This window comes from Saimiri boliviensis, chromosome 6 (assembly GCF_048565385.1).
Source record: "Saimiri boliviensis isolate mSaiBol1 chromosome 6, mSaiBol1.pri, whole genome shotgun sequence".
NCBI lineage: Eukaryota > Metazoa > Chordata > Mammalia > Primates > Cebidae > Saimiri > Saimiri boliviensis.
This window is the reverse complement of record NC_133454.1, coordinates 60,789,148-60,801,612: the sequence shown is the minus strand read 5'-3', so window position 1 is coordinate 60,801,612 and position 12,465 is coordinate 60,789,148. Positions and strand designations below refer to the sequence as shown.

Here is a 12,465-nt window from a genome sequence, read left to right as displayed (position 1 = left end):
CTGTTGGCTATGTTGCCAGTTCCAGGCCCTGCAGCTCTTTGTACACATGTCCTGGCACCCCCCAGTCTCCACCCTACTCCACTGGGTTTGCTTATACTCTGCCAGCAGCCTTTCCCAAAGCTCCTGCTCTCTGTGGCGAAAGATACTTAAGTCAATTCTACGGGCATCTGAGCCCAAGCTATAAAATATGCACCTGAAAAAGTCTTTTCTGTTATATAGGGATGGAGACAGCAAATTGAATCTCAGGTGTCATGGCAGCATAATGATAGGAACTGAGGCAACCTGCTTAATCTTAGTTCTTTGATGAATGATAGAGGAGACAGCTTTCAAAGTCTTCTTTCCCCAAGGTAAGAGTAAACAGCAGGATGCTTCTCAGGAAAGTAAAACTTTACAGTCCACCTCCGGGTACTTACAAAAGGGGCGATGCACACTCCCAAGAACCCTGCTTATGATGGGATATATGATGGGATAGACAGTCCTTCCAATTCTCTTCCCCACAGAAAGCTTTGTTTCTCACCCCCCCAACCCCCATCCCCCCACCCCTCCCTGGCTGCCTCGGCTCCTCTGTGGCTGAGGCTGCTGGCTGCCAGCATTCTGCCTGTGCCTTCCTTGTGCCCCTCCCTGGGCTGGAGATCTAAATAGAAAGTGGCCGTTTACCTCTGCTACCTTTGCCATTCCTTTTTCTGTAGATCCATGAAAGCACTATGTCCAGAATCATTCTAAGTATGGGTTTTTCAAGCAGAGACAGTTTCTAAACTGGTCTTCTAGGTTATGATTAGGAACTTGGTATATTATTCTGATGCCCATGCTGATGCCAATTACATGATTCATAAAGAGTTGGAATCGTTAAGTGGTTAGGAATATGGGCTCTGTAGCCGTGCTGCCTGAGTTCAAATCCCATTTTTACCATTACTGGTAGTGTGAGCTGAGACAAGTGAATTAATTTCACTACGTTTCAATTTTTTTCTCATTAGTATCTGCCTTGTGTAATTGTTGTGAAGAATGTATGAATCAATCCACGTTTAGAATCCAGTTTAGTATAGTACCTGGTTCATAGTAAGTGCTCAGCAAGTGTTGGCTGCTATTGTTATTGTTAAAAGGGCAGTGGATAAATATGGAAAGGATATGCAAGTGATTATAAGGAGACGAAAGCTGCTTTATCTTAAAGGTTGTTTATAAACTTCAAGGGATAAAAAGTATGTCAGCAAGGAAAAAGGAAACCTGGACAAAATGTGAAAGAGAACGAGGATGGTTTGAAATGCTAAGAAGATAAAAGTTTAGGGAATTGTTGCTAAAAATCTAGAATTAGAAGACAAAATTCAAAGCTTATCAGCAAGGGCTCAGATCTGCACTCAAAATGATCCCAAGAGAGCCCCTGCTTATCACTCTGAGGATGTAAATAGTCTCAAAGTCATTGGGAAGTGTGTAGTTCGTTAAAGTTCTCAGCTTCCCTCCAGCCTGGGCAAGATACAAAAGGCTCCTGCCTATTTTGGGCTTTGCTGAATTTCCTTTCTGCAGGCACTTTCTGTAGGGACAAATCTGAAGGTCAGTGCCTAGTATGCATGTTCATTCTTGCAGCAGAGAATGTAATGCAGTGATGTAAAAAGTAGTCCTACAGTGACCTTTCCAGCGGGTGTGGTGCCTTGAGTTTTGTCTTGGAGAAAGCAAATCCTATTTATTTCTTGGCTCTAGAATGCTAATGACACTTGGATTTAGAATTAGCCTGGATTAATGCAGCTCTAATAGTGCCTGTTGGAGATTAGGATATCACCCATGGTTTAAGAATTCTGCTCTGAAATCCTGCTGTGTAGATGGCTAATAAGTACTTGATGAGTTCTCTTCAAAAGGTTTTCTTATAATGGTAGGAAAATAATGAATAAGCAGATGCCCCTAGCACTGCCATTAAACTGTGTTTTCTTGGGTTCCTTTTATTTGTTCCATCACCAATTATATGCATTGTGCACTAAGAAAATCTCTTTGCTTATACACCCATATATCATGTGGCATTCTTGACATAAACAAAATCAGAAATGTGACGTGATATATGGGCATTTTGTTTAGTTAATAGCGCCCTCATTACTTTCTGATTTTAAGTGTCTGTGTGCTGGTATATATATACATATTTGCTTATTTTTAAAATCTTGCTCTCACAGGTATCATTTGTGTTTGACATGCATAGGGACCTGAAGGAGATTGCAGCATAGAGCACTATTTTATCTTTATCATTATTTTACTTTTTTTTTTTTTTTTTTTTTTTTGAGACAGGCTCTTGCTCTGTCACCCAGGCTGGAGTGGCACAATCATGGTTCACTGCAACCTTGACTTCCTAAGGGTCTTCTCGCGGCTCAGGCTATCCTCCCATTTCAACCCTTACGAGTAGCTGGGACTACAGGCCTATGCCACCATGCCCGGCTAATTTTTGTATTTTTTGTAGAGGCAGGATTTTACTATGTCAGCCAGTCTGCTCTCGAATTCCTGGAGTCAAGTGATCTGCCCATCTTGGCCTTCCAAAGTGCTGGGATTACAGGCATTTGCTACCCGCACACGGCCTCATTAATATTAACTCAGGTGCCACTGGCTTCCTTGGCAGTTATTATCTTAGGGGCTTTGTTTACTGATTTACATTAATCTCTTGGTATTGAATAATTTATGTATTTTCCTGATGTGTGTTTGTGACTTTAGAATTTTCCCCACCCTCCCTCCCCTTTTTCCCTAAGAAATCTTTCTGAAATAAGGAATAAGAATTGTAGAAGTCCTTATAATGTGCATTTCAGAATTTTAAAAAGAAATGTAATAAATGCAGCTCCATCTTTCCACACTAAAAAAAAATTGTGTAGACAGAGGTGTATTTATTGATTTCTTTTGTATGTAGTATTTACCTTAGAGTGTCCATGATGTTGGAATGACACAATGCAGGCTTTAGACTCTGCATTGCTAGCGGGCAGAATCTTGCAACGCATGGGTTCGACAGAACATTTTGGATAGTGAGTAAGCACTCACAGCATTGGCATTACTCCCTTACCTACATTAGATGTCAAGGAGGGAATTCCTGATTATTTAGATTGCAGGCCTCTGAAACTGAAAAGGTTATAAACTAGATAATGATCCTGATCTTAATGAGATTCAGCCAGAAAATCTGCCCAAATCTCTCTGTCTCTAGTTTCTCTCTCTCTCTCTCTCTCTCTCTCTCTCTTTCTCTGTCTCTCTCTGCTCATAGGAAAAGAAACATGGGCATCTCAAATGTGAGCTATTTGGATGAGGGGCAGATTTATTTTCAGGGTCAGAGGCAGTTTGATTGTAGACAGTGCCATTTGTATCTCAATGGTAGGAAATTCCTCTTTCCTAAAGCAAACACCTTTCACACTGAAGCCCCTGTCCAGGCTCCATGCTCTTTCTTCCCTGTATGTGCCTCTGACTCAGTTTGTAAGCTGCTTTGCCACTGCATGCTGGAAGGCAGATGATCTCAGCCTGGCACACACAGAAACGTCTCTCCTCTCCCAGCCCAGCTCTTCCTTCCTCCAGGCGGGGCCAGGCCACAGATGTGTGTTAATGAGAGCTTCTCTTTGTTTACAGGGTTTGGGATGCTCTGACAGACAATTACATCCCTTCACTCTCAGAAGACTGGAGGGATCCAAACATCGAGGCTCTGAATGGCAACTGCTCTGACACTGAGGTACCTCTCCGGGGCCCCTGGTTTAGCAGGACTTCAGAAGATGTAGAATCCAGTTAGAAAAACATTCAGTAACTCAGCAGTCTTCCTCATTGTGTAATAAAGCTCAAAATTGTTGATGGAGGCTCATGCCTGTAATCCCAGCACTTTGGGGGACCGAGGTGGGTGATCGCTTGGGTTCAGTAGTTTAAGACCAGCCTGGGCAACATGGTGAAACCCCAACTCTACCAAAAATAAAAAAAATTAGCCAGGCATGGTGGTGCATGCCTGTGGTTCCAGCTACTCAGGAGACTGAGGTGGGAGGATTGCTTGAGCCTAGGAGGCTGAGGTTGTTGTGAGCTGAAATCATGCTAGTGCACTCCAATCTAGATAACAGAGTGAGACCCTATCTCAAAAAAAAAAAAAAATTATTGTTGGGAAGGTAGGAGTTGTAGAGGAGATGAAAAACAAGATAAGGAAGACAGCCAACATATCCGAGGTGATAGGAATGGTTATGTATAAAAAGCATAGATGCAGATCACTTCTATTAGGTTAGTGCAAATGTAATTGTGTTTTTGCCATTGCTTTCAATATTTCTAATCTACGTACTACAACATGAAGAATAAGGAGGCCTGAAATAAGAGGAGGAAACTGTCGCAGGCTTCTCTTGCGTTCAAATAACAATGGTGTTAAAAAAAATCAGGTTTTCCCATCTAAAGAACAGTTCAGGCCTGAAATAAGAGGAGGAGTAAACTGTCACAGGCTTCTCTTGGTTCAGATAATGATGGTTTTAAAAAATCAGGGTTTCCTGTCTTAGATGAACAGTTCAGGCCCACCAAGAATAATGCTGACAAGAAGTGCTGATGGATCTTGCACTTGACAATGGCCAGAGGTGGGGCCCAGATGTTAGTGAAGTGGCCATACAATGGGGAAGAAGGCATTCGTTTTTTTTCAGACAGGGTCTCATTCTGTTGCCTAGGCTGGTGTGCAGTGGTGCAATCTCGCCCACTACATCCTCGACCTCTTGGGCTCAAGTGATCTTCCAGCCTCACCCCTATTCCCTCCCCAAGTATGTGGGACTAGAGGCGCACGCCAGCCGTGCCCAGCTAATTTTTGTATTTTTTGTAGAGATGGGATTTTCTCACCTTACCAAGGCTGGTTTCAAATTCCTGAGCTCAAGCAATCCGCCCAACTCAGCCTCCCAAAGTGTTGGGATTACAGGCGTGAGTCACCATGCTGGCCTAGAATTCTCTATGAAACTCAACCAAGGGGACGTTTATATGTCTGGACCAGAGTCACACTCCGTGAGTTATTGACTCCAAGGAAGAAAGTAGCCTAAGGGCTTCTGAAAAATAAAGATGATACTTATTTTGAGTTGATTTGCAAAGGCCATAAGGGACCGAATTGCCCCTCCCAGCTGAATCTACATATGGAATATTTCTTAGTCAGTTTGGGCTGCTGTAACAGGATATGTTAGACTAAATAATTTATAAACAACAGAAATTGATTTTCATAGCTCTGGTGGCTGGGAATTCCAAGATCAAGGCAATGACAGATTCGGTATCTGGTGAGGACCTGCTTTCTTGTTCACAGGTGGCACCTTCTCACTGTGTCCTTCTAAAGTAGAAGGGTGTTAAGTGCCCCCTTGGGTCTCTTTTAGAAGGACACTTGTGGGCAGCCCCACCTCCACGATCTCATCACCTCCACAAGGTCCCACCATCTAATACATCACTTTGGGCGTTAGGATTTCAACAAATGAATTTGGGGGCCAGGTGGGGGGTGGAAATAAACATGCAGAGCACAGCAAAAGGTAAAATGATTTAATAGCTCTATGTTAAAAACCAATTTCTGCCTCACTTCGTTTTCTAGTTTCAGCTGTGAAAATTTGACAATTTATTGTCAGGAAGGCTGTCACAGCCCTGTGGGCTCAGCAAGCGGTAGAGCTGGATGGATCTAATCTTTCTAAGTGTTTCAGAACTGAGTCCAAGTAAAAGAGCAAGAAACAGATTCCCCTTACTCGGCAATATATTTGTAGATGATTGCTCGAAATAGCACAGCGAAGAGATCAGCAGTTGACTGATTTGTTGAAATTGTAGCTGTATATATCCTTCTCCATTTTTCTAGTAATTAGCAACCTAAAGTACTCAAAACCTCAAGGCTTCATTGACGGCAAGCAGGTAAGATGGTGGCTTTGAGACTAAGATTTGCCACAAGCCTCCTCAGCACGGACACAGGAGGCCGTGTCTCAGGTCCTGTTTTGAACTCTTGGCTGTGCATTTTCTCTTGCAGTGCTTACAGGTGTGGTGCTTGGTACTTACCCAAACCACAAAGGAGACAGACGGAGGCAATAATGGAATAAATCTAGTTACTGAAATTGAATCAGGTCCATCATGGTCCAAAAGGCAGATTTTGCTTTGTCATCTCTTTTGACACCTTGCCACCTCATTTTGTGGATTAAGCCAAAGGATATATAAAATAGCCTGCGCTTGAGAAGGGCTTTAACTTATCCTCATTTCCAGAGTTCCCTCAACTGGGTTAATATTTCAGGGCGAGTTGAATGACCCTGAGAAGGATGATCTTGAGCTCTGTTCCTTGTAGTATTTCTTCTATCTAACCCATGGGAAAAGGACAGGGTAGCAAAAGTAGATGGATTAAGGCTGTTTTATTTCATCCTCTTTTATTATCTGGATTAATTACAGTAGGAGCCCTATTAACTGCCTTCAATTTAAACGATTTACCAGATTAACCAGTGCTCTGTATTCCTTCTGTAAAACATACGACCAAAAGCCCTTGACATGCTGAATGCGCACAGCTGTGAGGCTTCTCTCTCGTGAGCCCTCATACCTCCACTTAAGTGGTCCTTTTTTTTTTTTTTTTTTTTTTTTTGAGACGGAGTTTCGCTCTTGTTGCCCAGGCTGGAGTGCAATGGCACGATCTCGGCTCACCGCAACCTCCGCCTCCTGGGTTCAGGCAATTCTCCTGCCTCAGCCTCCTGAGTAGCTGGGATTACAGGCACGCGCCACCATGCCCAGCTAATTTTTTGTATTTTTAGTAGAGACGGGGTTTCACCATGTTGACCGGGATGGTCTCGATCTCTTGACCTCGTGATCCACCCGCCTCGGCCTCCCAAAGTGCTGGGATTACAGGCTTGAGCCACCGCGCCCGGCCAACTTTTTTTTCTTTTTACGTGTAGCTCCAGTTTTATAGTGGGGCCATGCGGGGCCACGTGGGAAGGCTCCAGTGTCCTCTGGAGACAGAATGAGCCAGGCCAGTGCCTCAGGAAAGACAAGACGGGGTAAACAGTTTAGGACTGGCTAGTTTGAACAATTTCTGCAAGGTATAAACACTAGGAGTTGTCCTTAGTGCCTAGTACCTGACCCTGGGATAACTAAGGCAGAGGACTCTGCTTCCTGGGTTGTAGAGGTCAGGTAGAAGGGGCAGGGCTCAGCCTTGGTTTAGTTTGCATATCGAAGGCATGCCAAACTCTTTGCTATCTCTAAGAATTGGCTAGTTTTTTTTTTTTTTTTTTTTTTTTGAGATGGAGTCATGCTGTGTGTGTCATCTTGGCTCACTGCAACCTCCACCTCCCAGATTCAAGCGATTGTCCTGCCTTAGCCTCCCAAGTAGCTGGGATTACAGGCATGTGCCACCACACCTGGCTAATTTGTTGTTGTTGTTGTTGTATTTAGTAGAAACAGGGTTTTTGCACGTTGGCCAGGCTGGTCTCGAACTTCTGACCTCAAGTGAGCCACCCACCTTCGGCTCCCAAATGCTGGGATTACAGGTGTGAGGCACCACACCCAGCCAGAACTGGCTAATCTTGAAGATACAGTCTCTCCTCACCAGAAAGGTCTTTAAAATGTTAAAAATCATAATTTTCAAAAAAATTAAAAGTATAAATAATATAATGCTTAAAGAAATCAGGTACTGTATGTGTCAATTCCATGTTTTTTTTTCTTGAAAACATCCCAATTAGTTTTTCCATCTTTCTGCTGCAAACTGGTCGTTCCCTAGAGCTGCACAGCTGCTGTCTGGAGAACGTCCTTCCCCTTCATGCTGGGGATTCTTCTTGCCTTCCTCTCCTGTCCTCTGGTTGCCATATTTTAAAAATCTTTGTAGATATAGTTCCTTGTTTTGGTGAAAAAAACCACAACAAACCAAACCATTCAGCATATTTTTGAGAAATGGGTACAGAGGGAATAGTTTTTAGGATATACAAGAACATTATTATTCACCTGACATGTACCTGATTGAGAGTTTCATTGATAGATTGTTATTCTAGGTTGCAAAAAAGTTTTGAGTTAGCATTTTGAAGGCTTTGTTCTCTTCTAGCATTAAGTAATGTTGAGAAACCCCAAATCTGTTCTGATTCCATCTTTTTTTTTTTTTTTGCTGACTCTGTTCTCCACCTTTAGATTCCTGCTCCTTTATTATATGACTTTTTTTGGCTCTCTCTAGAAGCTTTGACGATGTTCTCCTTTTCCTTTCTCATTTGAAATTTTACAATAATGTGTTTTAGAATGAGGGTTGTTTTTCATTCATTATGTTATACTCAGTGAATCCTTTCAAACTAGAAGCTCATGACTTTAAATTGTGACATGCTTTCTTGTTATTATTCTGAAGATTTATTATTTCTGTTTACTGCCTCTGTGGAGATGATTATATAGCTTTTCTCCTTTATGATGTTAATGTGATGAAATTAATAAATTAATTTCCTAAATTAATTTGCAAATGCCAACTCAACTGTGCATTTCTGAGATACACACAACTTGGTCATCATGTATTACTGTTTTATTTTATTTTATTTTTTTCTCTCATATCTTTATGGAAAGATAATTGGCATATAATGAACTGCACATATTAAAGTGGGCAATTTGGTAAATTTTGACATCTGCATACATTTGCAAAACCATCACCATAATCAAGATATTCAGCATATGCATCATCCCTCTCTCTCACCGCCCAATCTCTGGGCAACCACTTATCTGCTTTCTGTCATTGTAGATTAGTTTCCATTTTCTAGAATTTTGCATAAATGGAATCATACAATATCTACATTTTCTTTTGTCTGGCTTATTAAATTTAGTGTAATTAGATATGCATCTATGTTTTTAAGTATAGCAACCGTTCATTTCTTTTTATTGTTTGGTAGTAGTCTATTGTGTGGATATACCACAATTTGCTTGTTCCTTTGCTTATAGATGAACAGTTTTTTCTACTTTTTGCATATTGCAAATGAAGCTGCTATGAACATTCTTGTGTAGGTCTTTGTGTGAACATATGCTTCCATTTCTTTTGGATAAAAATCTATGTGTGGAATGTCTGAGTCATATGGTAAGTGTACGTTCAAACTGTTTTTTTTTAACTTTTATTTTAAGTTCAGGGATACATGTGCAGGTTTATTATATAGGTAAATTTGTGTCATGGGGGTCTGTTGTACAGATTATTTCATCACGCAGTATTAATCCCAGTACCCATTAGTTGCTTTTCCTGATCCTCTCCCTCCTCCCACCCTCCATCCTCCAATAGGGCCCAGTGTGTATTGTTCCCTTCTGTGTGTTCATGTGTTCTCATCATTTAGTTCCCATGTTTAACTTTTTTTTTTTTTTTTTGAGACGGAGTTTTGCTCTTGTTACCCAGGCTGGAGTGCAATGGCACGATCTCGGCTCACCGCAACCTCCGCCCCCTGGGTTCAGGCAATTCTCCTGCCTCAGCCTCCGGAGTAGCTGGGATTACAGGCATGTGCCACCATGCCCAGCTAATTTTTTGCACCTTTAGTAGAGACAGGGTTTCACCATGTTGACCAGGATGGTCTCGATCTCTTGACCTCGTGATCCACCCGCCTCAACCTCCCAAAGTGCTGGGATTACAGGCTTGAGCCACCGCGCCCGGCTCCATGTTTAACTTTTTAAGGAACTACCAAACTGTTTTCCAGTTTGAGAGCTGTAATTGTTCCATATTCTCACCAACACTTGTTATGGACAATCTTTAAAATTTAGACATCTTCATGGGCAGTAATAAAATTGGTATTTTATTTCACTTTTAATTTGCTTTTCTCTAGTGACATAGGATTTTAAGCATCTTTTCAAATGATTATTTACAATGTATTTGTGTGTGTGTGTGTGTGTGTGTGTGTGTGTGTGTGTGTGTGTGTCTTTAAGACAGGGTCTTGCTATGTTGCCCAGTCTGGAGGGCAGTGGCTCAATTTCAGCTCACTGCAACCTCCACCTCCCAGGCTCAAGCAATTTTCCCACCTCAGCTACCCAAGTAGCTGGGACCACAAGTGCACACCACCAGCTAATTTTTGTATTTTTAGCAGAGACGAGGTTTCACCATGTTGCCTAGGCTGGTCTCAAATTCCTGAGCTCAAGTGATCTGCCTGCCTTGGCCTCCCAAAGTTCTGGGATTACCGACGTGATTATGCCTAGCCTGTATGTCGTTTTTGGTGAAGTGCCTCTTCAGATCTTTTGTGCATTTTTTTCGTACATTGTTTGTGTTCTTAGGATTGAGTTGTAAGTGTTTCTTATAAATTCTAGATAAAAATTCTTTGTTAAATATCGGTTTTACGGTGGCTCATGCCTGTAATCCCAGCACTTTGGGAGGCTGAGGTGGGCAGATCGCTTGAAGCCAGAGTTAAAGACCAGACTGGGCAACATAGTAAGAACCCTCTCAAAAAGAAAAATTAAATGTGATGAAGTGCAATTTGTTGATATTTTCCTTTTTATACTTTGTGTTTATGTTGTATTTAAGAAGTCTTTGTTAAACTCAAGGTCACTAAGGTTTTTTTCTTAAGTTTTCTTCTAGAAGTTTTGCAATTTTAGCTCTTGTATTTAGGTCTATGATCCATCTCAGATTAGTTTCTTTTTTTTTTTCTTTGAAATGGAGTCTTGCTCTGTCACCCAGGTTGGAGTGCAGTGACTCAGTCTTAGCTTACTGCAGCTTCCACTTCCCGGGTTCAAGCGATTCTTCTGTCTCCATCTCCTGGGATTACAGGTGCCCACAACCATGCGCAGCCAATTTTTGTATTTTTAGTAGAGATGGGGTTTCACCATGGTGGCCAGGCTGGCTTCGAACTTTTGAGCTCAAGTGATCCACCCACCTTGGCCTCTCAAAGTGCTGGGATTACAGGTATCAGCCACTGTGCCCAGCCTTCAGATTAGTTTCTGTACATAGTGTCGTTTCATTTTTAAAAATTTTTGATATAAAGTCTTGCTGTTTCCCAGGCTGGTCTTCAGCTCCTTGGATCCTGCTTCAGCCTCCCAAATTGCTGGGACTACTGAGGCACTCCACAGTGGTGGGCTTCAAGGTTCATTTTTCTGCATATGGCTATTCAATTGTTCCAGTACCATGCATTGAACATCTTATCCCTTCCCCATTAAATTGTTTTGGCTTTTGACAACTTTGTTGAAAATCAATTGATCATGTATGTGTGGATCTATTTCCAAATCTTTATTCTGTTTCAATGGTATATATATATGTGTGTGTGTGTCTGTCTTTTTTTTATCATCCCTAATTTATTTTAAAATGTGTTTATCTTTATGCCAATCCCACACTATATTGATTGCTGTAGCTTTATGGCAAGTCTTGAAATAAAGTAGTATAAGTTACCCAACTGTGTCCTTTCTTTTTTTTTTTTTTCCAAATTTGTTTTAGTTATTTTAGGTTCTTTGCATTTCTATATAAATCTTGGAATCAGCCTATGAATTTTTGCAAGAAACCTTGCTGGAAATTTGACTGTGATTGTGTAGAATCTACAGATCAATTTATATATGTAGATCAATTTATTATGTTAATGTGATGAATTCCATTAATTGGTTTTCAGATATTAAGCCGGCATTTTATTTTTAAAATAAAATCCACTTAGTTACAGTATTTTATCTTTTTTCTATAATGTGGGCTTTGATTTGCAGATATTTTATTAAAAATTTTTACATCATGCTCTTTTTCTGAAATTTTATTTTGTTCTAATGTCATAAAATAAGTTGGAAATTATCCTGTCTATCTCTACTTTGTGAAACAATTTGTATTACATTGGTATTATTTCTTCCTTGAATGTTTGCTGGAGCATATTAGTTAAAGCATCTGGGCCTGGAGTTTTCTCTGCGGAAAATTTTCTTTCTTTTTTTTTCCTTTTTATTTTTTGAGACAGTCTTGCTCTTGTTGTCCAGCCTGGGGTACAGTGGCACAATTTCAGCTCACTGCCACCTCCACCTCCCAGGTTCAAGCAGTTCTCCTGCCTCAGCCTCCCAGGTAGCTAGGATTACAGGCACCAGCCACCACACCCAGCTAATTTTTGTATTTTTAGTAGAGATGGGATTTTACCACCCACATTGGCCAGGCTGGCTCTGTGGAAGATTTTCAATTACGAATTCAGTTTTATTGAATCAGGTTTGATAAGTTATGTTTCTCAAGGAATTCATCTATTTAATCTAATCATTGAATGTATTCACCATCCATTTGTTTATAATGTTCTTTTATCATTGAAAATGTCTATAAGGTTTATAGTGATGTCCCCTCTTTTATTCCTGACATTGTTAATTTGTGTTCTCTTTCTCTCCTTCTCTCCTCCTTCTCTCACTCTCTGTTGTTAGCTGGTCTGTGGGATTATCACCTTTACTTTTTTTGAGACAGTCTCGTTCTGTTGCCCGGGCTGGAGTTCAATGGCTCAATCTTGGCTCACTGCAACCTCTGCCTCAGCTTCCCGAGTAGCTAGGACTATAGGCTCCTGCCACCACGCGTAGCTAATTTTTGTATTTTTAGTAGAGACAGTTTTACCATGCTGGCCAGGCTGGTCTGGAACTCCCAACCTCAAGCAA

General features: G+C 41.2%; 1 protein-coding gene across 3 annotated transcripts in view; it reads left to right on the top strand.

The window, feature by feature from the left end:
* FEZ1 (fasciculation and elongation protein zeta 1) overlaps positions 1–12,465 on the top strand; it is a 114,951-nt gene that overhangs the window by 75,846 nt on the left and 26,640 nt on the right. For all 3 annotated transcript variants that reach the window (XM_074400799.1, XM_003923540.4, XM_010334394.3), the window contains one exon: positions 3,574–3,673. In XM_074400799.1, the coding sequence (XP_074256900.1) occupies positions 3,574–3,673 (100 nt within the window). The remainder of the gene's footprint in view (positions 1–3,573; positions 3,674–12,465) is intronic.